We start from the raw sequence: 16599 nt of genomic DNA, 5'->3' as shown, positions 1-16599 counted from the left end.
TGTGAATATTTAACTTAACAAATTGGGTTTTTAAAATTTTGCGTGGTGTGTTTGGGGGTTTGATTGCATTTGGCAGCAGATTACTGGAGCCACATGGTGGGAGTGTTGATCCTCTGTCTTATAGCCTCATCCAAAATGGACAGCATACCAAACAGACAGAAATAAGAGACTTAAATCTAAGTTTTTAGGAATACCATTTAGTGATTACGTGTAGGCGCATGAAGGCGACATTTCAAGGAGGTATTTTAACATTTGCAAACACGCTGGTCATCTCACTTAATTTTCTTTTTAAGTAGTAATTTAGTGTGGAACAACCAGGGTCTAAATCGGGGTGGGGAACTCCAGGCCGTGAGGGCCGGTGTCCTGCTCGTTTCAGATCTCACCCTGAGTCAACACACCTGAATCAAATGCTTAGTTCATTACCAGGCCTCTGGAGAACTACAAAACGTGTTGTGGAGATCATTTAGCCATTTGAATCAGCTGTGTTGGATCAAGGGCACGGTCTAAATAATAAAAACAGTGATATCGAAGTTGTATGCTGGCTGACTGAAGATCTTGAATAAATAATTTTACTTTTAGCATTTAATTTGTAGTACATCATCTTCATTCCCTGAAATCTTTAATACACTGTAGATTTTGCCCTAATAATTCCCATACACTGAATACATTTTACTTCTGTTGTCCACAATGTTAAAAGCATCCCCTTAGTATAGTGTAAGTCCCCTTTGTGCCCCCAAATGTTGGCAGTGCCCATATGGAAAGAAATAGTAAAAACTTATATGTGATTTGCTCATGAAAGTGGCCACTTTCTCATTACTTTCATACATTGTTTTAGTAAGTATCCAAAACATACAAGTTTCATTATATAATTTTTCAAGGGATCTTATATCTGTTTTCACTCTTATATGCTTTTCATACAAGTTTCACACAAGACAGATACAAACTTTATAAGATTTATATATATCTTTTCCATATGGGTGCCTCTACTACTTGCAGTGTCGTGTGGTGCACTGTCAGGGAGTGGCAGCTATGTTTTGAGGGTCTACAAAGTAAAATCCACATGAATGCCAGGAGAACCCTGCACTGTAAAAGGATGCACAGTATACTTCGCACTTCAGAGGTGATCAGAGTGCACTGAAACAGTAAAACAGCTCGAAATTCTTCTTTATTAGATTTGTGGTCACAGAGTCCTGCTTGTTGGCTTGCAGGGTGACATAACTGACAGGAATTCCTTCGCATCTTTGAGCTTTACTCTAACCCAGAGACAAGAACAAAAAAAAAAAAACATAGCCACATCCGATGTGATACATGGAGGAGTGGTTAACCCCTGACTGCCTCTGTAAGGCAATAAGAGCTTATTCAAAAAAGCAGAAAGAAAATCACTAATGAGAGCCTCTGATAGACGAACAATGACACAGTAAGCCTGCCAGTTCTAGATCACAGAGGCCTCAGTGTGTGGAGGAAGGAGACCCGGCAGAGCATCAAGCTTTAGTGTGGGGTGGACGGTTTACCCATACCTCATTAACCTCCTTACAGTAATGCCATTGAATACTCCCATTTTGTCTCGCCGACATGCAGATTACATCCTAAGTACCTAAAATGCTCTCCTTTTTCATGCTGCGATGGCACAACTTGGTCTTAGGAAGCACAATGTCACAAACCACATAAAAAAACATGATTTGTTTTTTTATAATTGCACAGAAAAGGTTTTTTTGAATGCACACCACATTTCAAAGATTGTTGCCATTTAAAAAAAAGGAAAAAGATTTAGGTGACAAATGTCATATGACTCATCCAGCCATTAAAGATACAGTCGATCATTGCTTCAACCTTATGTGATTAAAAAAAATGAATGTTTTACTAAAAAATATAGATCGATTTGTGTGTATTTACGTCTTCCAACGAACTGATGCGTTCACATAAACTTGGTAATAATCCATTAAAAATGCATAAGAGCAAGCCAGTTATTGGAAACCGCTATGTTGCCGCCATCTGGACATCTTGGTTCTGACTAATTACATTTTATGTATGTGAGCAGAAACTAGCATGTTTCTGCTCACATACATAAAAAGCATGTCAAATTGATATTGTCTCAATTTTGTTATTGTCAACAGCATAGAAGAGCGACCGTCTCCACTCTGAAAAGCTGACAACAAGCCAGCTGAAAAAAACCCAACAAGCACAGGTTATAAGCTAACATTACGCCATCTATGTTTGCCTTGAGTGTCATAAGAACCTTTGACTCTGATGCTGAACGAGCAGGGAGAGCTCAGAAAGCTCACTTTTAAGGAAACTGGTCTTGATCTTCAACAGTTGAATTCAAGTAGTTCGCTCCTTGTCCGTACTCAGCCTCTCGTTACATTCTGTTCCGTAGATTTTATGTCATCTGTCTTAAAGACAAAACAAGGGAAGAGAAAAAGAATGGGGAATAGAAACTAATGGCCGGCAGTATTAAAAAGCTTAAACTAAAGAAAAACAAACTTAAAACAGACACACATCTACGTTAATACACATAAACACGCATACATATACGTGTAAAGTTTGCATTCTCTCCTGCTTACACTTATGATCAATTAACAAATCACCTAGTTAGACTAATTACATTTTTAACCAATTCAACATCTATTTTAATGAGTTACTGCACTGGCATTTCATAAGTACACAAAAAACTGACACGAACCTCCAGCATGTTTTGACCAGACAATGGCAGTTAGATGATAAAATATTAGGGGGTGCTCATGAACTCACAAATCATAATAAAGGGAACATAACAAATTTCATATCAAACATATGTCACAGCAACTACAAATGCTTAGTGGTATTAAGGTCACTCACGGTCAGCTAGACTGAACAACCAATAAAAGAAACTCTAAAAGAAATAAAGCAAAACATGGATTCTCACTTCCTGCAATTAGTGAGAGGAACTAAAAGAGAGGCCAGTTTGTCTGATATTGTGCAGTCATGGATAAGTAATCCATAATGTGGGACCGAAAACAGGAGGATTTCAAAGAATGTGCATAAAGGAATAGCTAATGGTCCTCTCGCTCATATGACATTTCCTCCTTTCATGTCACATGTGCTGGGTTAACAGCACATGTGACATGAAAGGTGGGATTTCTCCTACATCAGTGATAGTGAAATGCATATTTCATGAGAATGTGGTGATAATAAGAACTGTTGTGGAAGGTTTGGTCCAGGGCACGGTGGTCCTAAGGTGCAAAACAAAAAACACACCACTTTGTTTAATTCATGTGTTTTCTCAATGAAAGGGTTTCTTTTATTCTGATTTTGAGGGCAGCACAGTGGTCACCTCACAGCAAGAAGTTCCTAAGCTTGATTCCTAAAGCCAGACCAGGCTCCAGCCCCCCCACAGCGCTGATTTAGATCAGCAGAAGAAAACGGATGGATGGCTCTTTTGTATATTTCTATGTACATCAAGAGCAAAAAAAGAAAAGAAGCCGAGTCATATACCTGTTCAATAAATCTTTTTTCATACAATTAAAATAAAAAATAAAAAATAAAATTTCACTTTTTAATTTCATTTAAAACAAATTCTATTCTTTGTCTTGCATGTTTCATTTTGGCACCATGGGACTCCATCCCAGCTCACGCTTTGCATCGCAGTTTGCATCATCTAGATTAGCCACCTGTCGTAATCCACTGTGTCATTTTAATCCTACTTTGAGTGTTTTTTCTTCCAGTAACTCCTCCCCTCGTGGTCCTCTCTGTCCCTGCTGTCTCCTCTGCCACTCGCTGTAGGTCTCTGATCCTGTCTGCTCGAGGTAAGGCTGCTCAGCTCTAAATCATTCGATAGACAGATAAACACAGACAAATAACATATGAGCACTTTGAGGATATATGTATCATATTTTGTGTAGTAACTAAAAATCACATTAAAAACAAAATATTTTTGCTTTGATGTCAATTGACAGAAACCTTGTTTTTTACTTTGATTAATACGTCTTTCATAGTTTAAATGAAGGATTTATGCATTTGTGCTAAGTTTCTTCTATTGTTTGCTGCACTGCAATCAGGTTTGAATTTTGCTCTCTAAAGAGCCTAAAACACTCACTGAAGAGAAACTTCAGCACCTGTGTCATGATTCTTGGTTAAAGAGCTTTAACTCAATTATAACAATTATTTGGCTTTATACAGAATTGAAACTATATTTAAGCAAATTGTTTATATATATATATATATATATATATATATATATAAACTTTTCAATTAAAAAAAATGCTTTCAGTCAAGCTGCTTAATGAGCAATACAATGTATTAAAGACCCACCTCTTCATTTTGAATGCTATTGCGTCCTCCTGGTGATGTTGTATTTGTGTAGTTCTCAGATTATGTCATACATCATTAATTGAAAGAGCGTCTGCATTGTTTCTTTTTGGTGTAATGTGGTCACCTTCTGTTTGTGCCAAATCTTCTTCCTCCACAGTTTTAGCGTCGCTGCTGTGAGACGCTGCAACCATGGCTACTGTAAGTTCAATTTCTCTGCAACAGTCCAGAGTGCTCCAGTGTCACTTTATCTCTGTTTACGGCAGTTAGGTCAGTTTCTGGCCTCAGTTCAGTGGTTCAGTGTGGGCTAAAAGCATTAGAGGGCTTTGAGGTCTAACTGTCAGCACATGATGCTGCTTAGTATTGTTATTGTGCCAGTAAATGCTGGCTCTGGGATGGGTCCTTAAGCTGTTTTTAAGAAATGGCTTTAGAAGTCCTTTCTGCGATCATGTGAAGCAGATTAACCAGACGTTCGCTGGCATGCATCGTATGGAGTCCGGAGGTCCTTGGACCCATTTTTTGCACAATTAATGCATACTTTTATTTTTATTTGAAAACTACTGAAGCCTGAAACGATGAGGTAAAACACAAACAATAAAGGAGGATTTTAACGTGGATTTTTTGTCATGCAGACTGGTACTTTTCGCATGGTGTCAGAGGAGGAGCAAGCAATGAGGTCAAAGCTGGAGCATTTGACAGTGAAGGATCATGGGCCTGTGTTTGGGCTGTGCCACAAACTGCCTGGACACACTGTGCAAAAGGTAAAGTAAGCATAGTTTCTAATGGCAGCAAATACACAAGTCATATATATGGTCCTTGGATGGCTCAGGGTTCGTGCTGATGTTACCCTTCCAGGCGAAGGATGAGCTGAATGAGACAGATGAGAGACGGGCATCATCACTGAAGGACCTGCGGGCCTTGATGAAAGAGAGGGCAGCCGATGGAGACGGCCTGGCCAAGCTGATCCTGGAGCGCTTTGGGGACAAACCCGACTCTTTGTTCCTGCGCTTCCTCAGAGCTCGCAAGTTTGATGTCGACAGGGCCCACGAGCTCATGAAAGGTGATTTCCAACCTACTAAATACAACTTTATGAGAAGCACTTTATTTCATTGAGTAGAGAGACAAAAAAGAGAGTTTTTTCCTTGCATCATTTTGGCACCCAAGCGCTTCAGTAATTGATGGTGAGGCCTCTTTTGTGCTCCTCGTATGCATGAATCCCAGGCCATCGCTGAGGCAGGGGGGCATGTGTTCATTAATTGGGAGCTTTGAGATTCTTCTGAGTGAGCTGACAAAGCTGTTCTTTGTGTGTCCAAATGGGACGGCAGGTTTGCTTCACTTGTGAGTCCGCCGCGTTCTGCTGGGAACTTCTGCTGCTCTGGGAGCGGGTTAAGATTAAAAAGAGCAATTCGACAATAGTGAGGACACCTTATGACTTGCCCTGCACACACAAAAACCTCTTAATCTTTTTTTCAATCCTCCGAATGATCAGAATGCTGTTTCCTAACCAGATTGGGTCAAAATGATGCCCATTTATTATTCCAATAATATAATAATGTAATATTCCATTAAACCTTGAGCTGATCTTAAACCTAGTAACCTTAACTCAAGCATCGGCATAATTCTGGAACCAGAATTTCTGAATCTTGGTGCTGCTGTTGTTGGAATACTCCATCCCCACAAAAACAAAAATAAACACCTGCACATTCATCAATATAGAAAAGTTGTTCCGTGTGAGACTGGAATCCATGCACATCCAGATGGACTGTCTTTCCCTCTCTGTCTCTCTCTCTCATAAACACATTTACTGTGGGTTAATTGGTGCCTTGCTTAGATGGACTGGAGCCCCACTGACACAGGACTATCATTGTGTGGGTGCATCAGAAATATGCAGTGCTGTGTACACTGTGGGGTTGTGAGTTATTAGTATCCAGTGAGAGAATTCAATTCAATTCAGTTTTATTTACATAGCACCAAATCACAACAACAGTCACCTCAAGGCACTTTATATTGTAAGGTAAAGACCCTACAAACCCAACAATCCAATAATCCCCTTTGAGCAAGCACTTGGTGACAGTGGGAAAGAAAAACTTCCTTTTAACAGGATAAAACCTCCGCCAGAACCAGGCACAGGGACGAGCAGCCATCTACCACGACCGACTGGTGGTGATGGGAGTAAAACGGGAAAGACGCGCCGTGAAAGAGAGATGGGGATTAATAATAACTAATGCGAATGCAGCTGATCTGTTGGTTGTGGTTCTCCAGGTTACGTACGCTTCAGGAAGGAGTATCCTGAGCTTTTTGAGAACCTGACCCCCGAGGCAGTCCGCAGCACAGTCGAAGCGGGATACCCAGTGGTTCTGCCCAGCAGAGACAAGTATGGCCGCGTGGTCCTGCTCTTTAACATCGACAACTGGGACCTGGAGGAGATCACCTTCGATGAGGTACCCGAAAAGCAGCCCTGCACAGCTGCAGCTCAGTCATCCAAGTGTACTCTGTGAAATATATGTCCTTTTGCGTGTAATAGGTGTTGAGGGCATACTGCGTGATCCTAGAGAAGCTGCTCGAGAATGACGAGACCCAGATCAATGGATTTGTGCTGATTGAGAACTTCAAAGGCTTCACAATGCAGCATGCCTCAGGAATCAAGCCAGCTGAGCTCAAGAAGATGGTGGACATGCTGCAGGTTAGGGCTGAGCGAAATGGCCTAAAATCCATATCACAGTATAACATCACTGCCTCTTGGTGTTCTTTTACGTTCTTTTAATGTAGCTTTTCATTGTTACGCTGATGACCTGCAGCTTTATGTTCCTCTAACCATTGGAAATTGTGCTGAAGTCTCTAAACTAGAATCTTGTGTATCTGCAATTAGGGGCTCGTTATCGGATAATTTCTTGCTCCTAAATACTGATAAGACAGAGTTTACATGAGACTCGAAGGAGAGCACCATGTTGAACCACATGCCCAAGCTTTTTACAGCAGAGGTTCTTGTCCATGCATTTGTGTCTTCACGTATTGATTATTGTAACGGGCTTCCAAAGAAAAGTTTCAGAGGTCTACAGATGGTGCAAAATGCAGCTGCTCGTATTTTAACAAGAACTGGGAAATTTGAGCACATTACCCCTGTACTGAGAGCTCTTCACTGGCTACCTTGTCAGGTTCGAGCAGATTTTAAGATCCTGCTGCCCACCTACAAGGCTTTAAATGGATTGGCACCTTCATACCTCTCCGACCTTTTACACCTTGATGTTCGATCCCGTGCTCTACGATCTCAGGCCTTCTAAAGGTTCCTAGAGACAGAAAAAAGACAGTTGGAGAGCGTGCTTTTTCTTTTCGTGCCCCATTCTTGTGGAACAACCTCCCTCAAGATATTAGCCAGGCACGCTCTGTGGAGGTTTTTAAAACTAAGTTGAAGACACATTTGTTCACCCTATCTTACATGTCTTAATTCTATGTCTTTTAGTTTTTAAATTCTTACTATTTTTAACTTGTATTGTGTTTTTACTTATACTGCTATTTATTGCTTTTATTTATTCATCTTTTTAGTTTCAAATAGCTGTACAGCACTTTGTTTGAAAGCGCTTTATAAATAAAGTTATTATTATTATTATTAATTTGAAGCATGTGCCGTAACGATATATATCGCGATATATTCTCTTCTTCTGTATACCGTATTTTCCGCACTATAAGGCACATTTAAAATCCTTTCATTTTCTCAAAAATCGACAGTGTGCCTTATAATCCGGAATAATCCCCAGAATAATCTGGGTCCAAAACACCATCTGTTTCAGGTCCCAAAGTCAAAGGAACACAGCGGCATCACTGAGTTAAAAACTGTCTAAATTCTTTCATCTTTAATAAAATGATCAGTGTTGCTGCTTTACCAGGTGTAACAATTAAGTTTAACATCCAGGCATCCATGAAAACAGAATTTATTACATTTAACAGAGTTAGACGTTAGCAGGAAGTCAGCTCGCTAGTTTCCACCTAAACATGATATTTTGACTGAGAGATTTCTAAAAGACTTAAAACGTACAGCTCTGCTATCACTTCCAACATAAATGAAGACAGAAAACGAAACAGCAGTGACTTTTTTAGGGTTACTGAAGTTGGACTAGCTGGTATATAATGATGTGTTATGTGATCGCTAGCAACACAGCTATGTTAGCATAAACACAGTGAAGCTGGAGGATGAATGCTATCTTTTTTCCACTCAATAAAAGTTAACGCGAGGGTTCCCGATGACTAGGGACAAATGCAATCGCATGACAGGATGCTGTAAACGGACCAAACTTCAGTCAGGAGAACAACTGAAATAATCAGATGGGAATAGAGCAGCTGCAAGAGAATTCAGCATTAATAAATCAATGGTATGGAAGTGGAGGAAGCGTAGCTTTTGGCTTATTACTGTCGCCCGGCATAATTTGCAGATGATATTGCTTGCAGCCGCTGCAATGCTTTCAACCAAAACAGGCGCAGCTTGATGACTCCGTCAACATGCGCTATCATGGTAGAGCGCCTAGTCAAAATCTCTAACATTGACCAAATTCATATAATTTCTACTGTATACCGTTTATATCGCCCACCCCAACTGCAGGCCCAAACAGACTCAGAATGAAAGCTGATGTGGAGCCTCAAACTAGTTTTTGGCTCTTTTGTGTTTTTCTGCAGGACTCGTTCCCAGCCCGTTTCAAGGCAGTTCACGTTATTCACCAGCCTTGGTACTTCACCACTACCTACAACGTGGTTAAACCCTTCATGAAGAGCAAGCTGCTGGAGAGGGTAAAGATAAGGGACACAACTGACAGCAGCTATATTTTTTTGGTTTTAAATCTAAGCTACATCTTTAAATGCTGATTCTAACTTCCCTCAGGTCTTTGTTCATGGTGATGAATTGGACAACTACCTCAAAGAATTCGATGCAGACATCCTGCCTTCAGACTTCGGTGGAAAAGCACCGGTGGCCGACTACCAGCCCATCGCCACAAAGCTTTTTGGCTCTGAAGACACCGCTCTCTGAAGAAACAATCCTCCCATTTCAAACCCAAGAGTAGAGCCTTTTACCTGAAGTGCTTTTTGTGTGATCAGATCAGATATGTGGTCTGTATTAAGGCTAGATTTTTACTTTTTTTAAAAAAAAAAAAAAAATTCAGGCAGTACATAGACGTATGTAGGGTTAGAAGCAGGGGATGTTTTGTGTTATATAAATGGAAAAGGTAAAGGATGTTGTTTAGATATATGAAGGAGAGAATAACTGATAGTAATCACTTGTTACTTTACATTGACATGTACTGACATTCCTCTCATGTATGACATGTATGAGTGGAGGAAGAATGACAGAGCTGGTCAAGACCAGACTGATTTGTGTTTGGTGTGCTTTGCCTCATAGATCAATCTGCTGTACACAGAACAACCTTTTGCTTACGACCCCGTGATACAGATTTCAACATAGCAAAGTCTCGAGGGGTGAATTTGAGATTGATATCCAGAGGGAAAACTAATAAGGCATGTTTTAGAATAAAGGGCCTCCTGATGCAGTGCCTTAAATAGGAACAGTTGCTTGCCTCAGTGGCCTTGTTTCAACATATCATGTGAGGCGTGATGTACCAAGAAGATGCATTCTGGAGGTTGCACTGGATTGAAAAATGTCAAATAAAATCTTTTTTGTGCATCTTTTTTTTTTAAATTAATGACCATTTTTATCATTTGTTCTATATTTTAACCAGCTAAACCCACTCTAGGGTTAAATGGTTATACCAGGGTTAATTAATGAGTATATTTAAAATAATGGAGTTTTAAATTAGAGACTGAATGATGTGCGATTTTTTTAAGGCCGATATCCAGTCCTTATATTTGGTGATTTTAAAATCTGTTATTCTGATGTAGTGGCTGATATATTTTTTTCTTTCAGACACATGAACCATAAACAGATTTCCCACACGTTTGTTGTATTGTTTTCTGTTTGTTTAATGCTCTGCCCAGGGCTGGACTGGGACAAAAAATCGGCCCGGGCCCCGACTAGAGACCGGCCCACCAGGAATTATAGGAAAAGCCATAAAGCCTTTGAATGAAAACAAATGCTGTTGTGATGGTGATGTACACTGTTATGTTGGTATATATGTATGATTACATTTTACATCAGATGACCACTTTGGTTGTAAGATTCAGATAATTATTTATCAAAAGCTAGACATTTTAAATGAGAATAAGAAAGAAAAGTATTTCTTTGTTTGTGCCCCCTTTCCCTGTTAATGCCCTACCTGGCCCCCTGGCAAAACTTTGCTAGACCCGCCCCTGCACAGATGTCAGCTATGTAAAAAATTATCCTGGTGTTATTTGTCTCTCAGAAACAGTTCATAACTTCTCTTTAACTCATTCATGTCACCTAAAAGGTAAATCTGTTTCTCCATCACCTGTTCAGCTCTGATGTTTCAGTAAGGACATCTCCTGGTTACATCTTCATGTTTCCCTCTCACCAGACATCCAAACCGATATCATTATGAGCAGCTTGTATGTCTGTGGCTCCAGCAAACATCACCTGATACTAGAAAGTGATATTAAATAAATTCTAACAACAGCTTAAACATGCAGTTTTCCTCTTTCTGGTGCAAAGTGGGCGATAAACAAACAAGAGAGACGGGACTTGCGACAGAAAAGTCATTGATCAGTTTCGTGATTGAAGTAGCAGCAAGAGAGGGAGGGGGAGAGAGTGAGAGTGAGAGAAGAAGAGGCAGCTGTGCAGCGTAGCTGGATGGCCAGTCCAGCTATCAAGTCAAGTCAAGTTTATTTATATAGCGCATTTAAAAGACATCAAGTGTCGGCCAAAGTGCTGAACAGAGAGATAATAAAATCAAATAAAAAAGAATTAAAATAGATAAGAAACATTGTAAAAACACTGTCAGACATCCGTATATATAGACACACAAAGCAGACTCTTATATACACCTGTTTGTAGAAATATAGATGTACATGCACATATGCAGATACATATACGAAAGTGTACACATTCACACACAAGCACACATACGTGTACATAAAATAGGTGTATACATATATACATGCATACATCATCCAATGAGATAAAAGACCAGAATAACTAAAGCAGAATAAAAGTGGTGTCAAAGAGATGCGAAAGCCTTTGGAAATCGGTAGGTCTTCAAATTTGATTTGATGACTTCCAAAGAGGAAGAGGAGTTTATGAAAGAGGGAAGACTGTTCCAGAGTCTTGAAGTGGCAATGGAGAAAGCCCTGTCACCTCTAGATTATAACTGGGAGCGTGGAACCAATAAAAGCATCTGACTGGAGGAACGCAGAGTTTGAGTGGGTAGGTGCAGGCTAAGGAGATTGTATCTGGAGCCAAGCCATGGAGGGCTTTAAAAACAAATAATAAATCCATGAGTCAACTCCATATTTAACTCGCAGCCAATGTAAAGATGCGAGTATCGGAGTAATACTCTCTTTCTGGTACTGATGCATTTTGGTTGCAGGCGGAACAGGCTTGAGTGACAGATGTGTAAATCGAGAGAGTTACAGTAGTCAAGACGTGATGATATGAAGGCATGGATAACGATTTCCAGACCTTCAGATGAAAGATATTTTTGAGTTTGGAAATGCTCCCGAGTTGGAAAAAACTGCCACGAACAACTGAATTTATTTGTTTGTCCAGCTTAAGGGTAGAATTGAAAATGAAACCAAGCTTTTTTACATGGGGGTGTACATTAGGTGATAGTGGGCCCAAGTCATTTCTTATGAGACTAACAGAGTCTTGCGTACCGAAAATTATAATCTCAGTTTTGTCATAGTTTATTGTCATAAGAAACTCTGACTGTTATGACCTTTCAAACTACAGACCGAGCTCTAAGCTTTCATTCGTGTCCAAGATCCCGGAGAGACTCTCCCAGCTCCAGGCGTACTTGGACACGAACAATATTGCTGAGAAATTTCAATCTGCTTTTAAGCCATTGCTGGATAGCTCGCTCAAACTCAATAAGCAAGTGTCTGCTGTAGTGAGATCTAGCTTCCACCAACTGCGCCTTATCTCTAAGGCTAGGCATTATGTTCCACATGAGGACCTGGAGAAGCTTATTCACGCTTTTGTGACCTCCAGGTTGGATTTTTGTAATTAATTGTACTACGGTCTAAGCAGCTAGATCATCAGTGGGTAGCCACGTTTCAGTCATAAAAAGAAAGTCCAAGCCATGAGAGACAAACAGGTCATCATGGTATATGAAGGTCTTAGCTGTGGCTCTGCCCAGGCCTCTGTTGCCAATAAGGAAGTTAAAGACCACCCTCTGATGGACAAACTATGCAAGCTCAATACTCATGGTAGATGTTTCTCACTTATATTTTCTATGCATTGGTTATTATAAACGCTAGTATCAATACATCTGCAAGTAGCTAATATCAGCAAGCTGTAGCTTAAATGAATCAGTGACCAATGTTACCTCATACAGATTTCTAGGTCAAGCTGCTTTTTTAGGCCTGGCAAAACTCCAGAGTTGTCCTATCTTTCTGAGTTTTGAATTTTGTCAGAACTTTTCACACGACTTGATCATAATGTGTACCTAAAATCTGGACTGCAAGCTATTAAATTGCACTGCATTTAAAATACAGATGCCCTTACAGCATGCAGCATTCCCACCAACTGTTCTGTCCTTAAACACACCACATATTTGCTAATTGACAGCATAGATGGTGAAAAAACAAAACAAGGTTTGATTTAGTTGTGTTTTGATTACTTTTCCTGTGGTGTAGTACACATGATAACTGGGGAGGTAGAAAAGCTATAAAGATAAAAGGAGTCAATACATGAAGGCTCAATTCAGCACAATCTGTGATATACAAATTATTGTTAAATATTAAAGCGTGTTCTACAATATATTTACAAAGCTCTAATTGGAGGAGAAAAAAGAAACCATTTTTCTTTTGAGAAAATAATTTATTTTGGAACACAATAAGCACGTCTCCTCACATAATTAGTTCACACGCACACCACTGGTATTTCTTCAACAAACACACCCAGGGTTCAGTATCAGAGTACATTATGTTGTGTGACTGCATCCCCCCCTCTAGTTGTCCCAACACACCCTTTAGCCTTCATTCAGCAAAACTGTAAACACAAAATTAAAGCTGTATAATGATAATTGTAGGTTAACACACAGTGGGCTCCCATCCACTTGCCTGGTACTGACAGTTATGGATTCTACATTTAAAAAAATCTTTCTAGAAAAAAACAAAACAATAATATTAAGCAAATTTTACTCCAATCCAAGTTTTTCTTCCCAAATTTTTTGGACATTTTAAATTTACTCAAGATATCTGAGTCATTTAGTTTCCAAGCAATTAAATATGAGCCCATAAACTTGATGTTTGAAGCAGTGAGTTTAGGATAAATACAGGGGAACACAATTTTTTTATCAGTACAGTAAAATAACATTTCAGATCCCAGATCCATGAGAAATTATTACAATGAGTATGACATGTTTTGGTCTAATATACTTTGACACCATTTATTGTCACATTAGTGTTTAAATAATAAGAGAATCCCTTCTGTTTGGTTATTGCCTTTATTTTTCCATCCCTGGTCCCTCAAATCTAATATACACCATCTTTACATAGATGTTTTATTTTTGTTGTTAAAGTGAACAATATTGGATTTTTGGGGATCAGAGGTGGTGATATGACACAGTATACACCTGCTGTATGTTTACCTATCAACACTCACACTCTACTGCATTTACACAAGCAGATAACACAAGAAGTCATAAGAACAATACAAAAATAAAATTAAAAAAAAATACCCCCAAAATAATTAACTAGAAAAAAAAAATCCAAATAATACATCCAAACTTGCATTTTTGTGCAAAGTTGTGGAGAGGCAAAAACATTTTTCTAAAAAAACAAAAAACAACAACAACAAAAACAACAAGAACAGCAACAACCCAAAACACATGGCTCGTACTGCAGAAACTGGGTTTTTGCTGGTGTCATCGAAATCGAGCCCGAATAAACCCAAAGGTGTAATTTTAAATGAGAGCTGTGGACTACAGATGAACCATTTACTATAATCTGACTGTGGGTGGATGAGAGGATGTTTGCCACGAAGACTGGCAGTTGTAGTTCGGTTTCCCTGACAACAGATGGCAACAGTGATTTGTTGTTTGAGCAAATGCTGGTTGACGACCGCTAGACGTGAAAAGAAAGAGGGTGTTGGCAGGCCAACTGAAACACCAAACACAATTATGTCACCAATCACATCAAGTGCAGCCTCATTTCCAATACTGTTATAAAACTGAGGGTTTCCACTCAGAAGACAGGCTGATGACCACCTGCCACAGCGTGTCTCATTTCATCTTACAGTACATTAAAAACGACTCCAATGAGACGAAAAACAAAGAAAAAAGGGTTCACTGGTGTCAGACTGGTGCTTGGTGTTGACAGATGCCCTGAGTTAAAGGAGATGAAGTTGGATAAGAGTTCCCTTTTATCCCCACATTAGCCAAGCCAGCATTGGTGAGATTAATACCTGGATGTCATAGTATTTGCTCAGAAAGGTTTAAGGCAGTTATACCTCAGAAAATAACTGATAATAAAATTTCCAAAGAGCAAAAAGAGCAACAGATCAGATTCACAATTACAGCACTTTAAATACTACTACTGGTAACCAAGCAACTATTTCTAAAGCTAAGAACAAACTTTGGAACGCCATATATAAGCTTTAATATTCAATTCTTATTATCTGATATTTATTATTACTTTACAAGCTTCGATTGATTGACATTCAGTGCTGTTATATCCTGATATGGCAAACCTTCCAGTACTCAAACACTTCTACTTATCAAATACTATCAACCAGGTATTACAACACACAAACCACGGCCTAGGAAGCCTCATAAAATGCCCTGCTGTCAGTCAATCATTTCAAACCACCCTTAGCGTCTCATCACAGTGTTCAGAAGCAGGTTTTAGATCACACATTTCTTGGCTTTATATTGCCTTGGAAGAAGCTTCCTTAGAGCCCTTACAACAAGGTTTGAATTTAAATCGGGTTTTGAAAAGTCCAAAGGTCCCAGTCTTGCAGTATGATTTCAACAAGAGATGTTTGCGATCTTTTTTTCAGCAGTTTGTGCAGCAACACCCTTTATTCTCAGTGCAGTCAACAAAACAAGAACTGAGATTTTCGGCAAAGTCTTTGAAATAAAAAAATATTCCCTACGGTTAAAATCCATCTTCTTTCTTGCATGCAGCATTCTCCATCTAAACTACAGTTAAACAAACACCAGAATCATACGAACAAGCCACTAAAATAAATAGCGGTTGAGCTTTGGTATCTTCAGCCCTCCTACTCGTCAAACCTCACAGCTCAGATTATTACAAATGAAAAATTTGCTTCACATCTGCTGAACTTTCCCTTTTGTAGCACCACGCTCGCCAATCAGAAGGCTAAATTTTCAACATTTCAAAGAACCACATGATCATCTGCTGGAAAATGGAAAAGCTGTACTAAGATGTTCGCACCAAACCAGGTGGGTTGAATGTTAGCCTCAGCGCAGTGGCAGTAGGACTGTTGTGTGTGCAGTAAGAGACAAATATCAGAGACTTGGCTGGACCTGCAGCTGATCAAAGGCAACAGAAAGAGTAAGGAGGGCTCAAAGACACTGACAGACAGACAACGCGGGGAACATTTGATTCATCTAACGTTTCGTTATCATCCTCGCCCCTCCGTTAATAGTTTCCATATCTGCACTTTGACAAATAAAATGAGGAAAGGGGGAAAATATTGTGGTGTACAGTATGTAAAGTGCTGGAATCAAAGTGACAGAATGCAACTGTGGGAATGTACATGGATCCCATCTGAGGGTGGGGCTCGATCCCTGGTCACGTCTGGTAAGCACCAAAAACTTTGAGTGCCAAAACTATGTGCAGGATGATGTTACGAGCTGGAAACAATGTGTACAATCCTACCTTAATACTTAATAATCTACAGTACATTTACTACAAACAGCAACGCACCCAGAGGAGCAGACATAATGGCCAAGGGCTAAGAACAGAGAATTTAAATCAGACCAACCTCACAAAGACCACCATCCTGGGTCTTTCCCTACACAGTCTCACACAGACATACTCACGCACGCACGCACGCACGCACGCACACACACACAAAACGGTAACGTTTGTTAAGACAGCAGACTAGGCTATATGGCCTTGGCGGTGATAAGCAGTGAGCTTCTTACAGTTCTTCTTCGATGTAATACGAGGCTTCTTGTGTGCTCTTGTTTCTCACTCGACTACTCTAAAGTGGTGCTCTTGCTTTCCTTT

General features: G+C 39.7%; 2 protein-coding genes across 3 annotated transcripts in view; one reads left to right on the top strand and one right to left on the bottom strand.

Moving 5' to 3' along the window:
* The first annotated feature begins 3687 nt into the window (after positions 1–3687).
* On the top strand, positions 3688–10221 carry rlbp1a (retinaldehyde binding protein 1a). Its single transcript, XM_085274107.1, has 8 exons — positions 3688–3782; positions 4445–4485; positions 4917–5045; positions 5140–5344; positions 6547–6725; positions 6809–6967; positions 8953–9063; positions 9155–10221. The coding sequence occupies exons 2-8, from the start codon at positions 4477–4479 to the stop codon at positions 9299–9301; spliced, it is 939 nt and encodes a 312-aa protein (XP_085130233.1). The 5' UTR covers positions 3688–3782; positions 4445–4476; the 3' UTR covers positions 9302–10221.
* A 2977-nt stretch (positions 10222–13198) lies between these two features.
* The window catches only part of LOC146583589 (monoacylglycerol lipase ABHD2), an 18426-nt gene continuing 15025 nt past the window's right edge, over positions 13199–16599 (bottom strand). For both annotated transcript variants that reach the window (XM_085274085.1, XM_085274093.1), the window contains exon 11: positions 13199–16599. This exon is cut by the window's right edge and continues 543 nt beyond it. The gene's annotated coding sequence lies outside the window, so the exon portion shown is untranslated.

Source organism: Mchenga conophoros, linkage group LG1 (genome assembly GCF_057382185.1).
Source record: "Mchenga conophoros isolate Kocher_MC1m ecotype Shallow Benthic linkage group LG1, M_conophoros_male_GT1.1, whole genome shotgun sequence".
NCBI classification, from domain to species: Eukaryota; Metazoa; Chordata; class Actinopteri; order Cichliformes; family Cichlidae; genus Mchenga; species Mchenga conophoros.
Note: the sequence above shows the minus strand (reverse complement) of the source record. Positions and strands in the feature narration are given on the sequence as shown.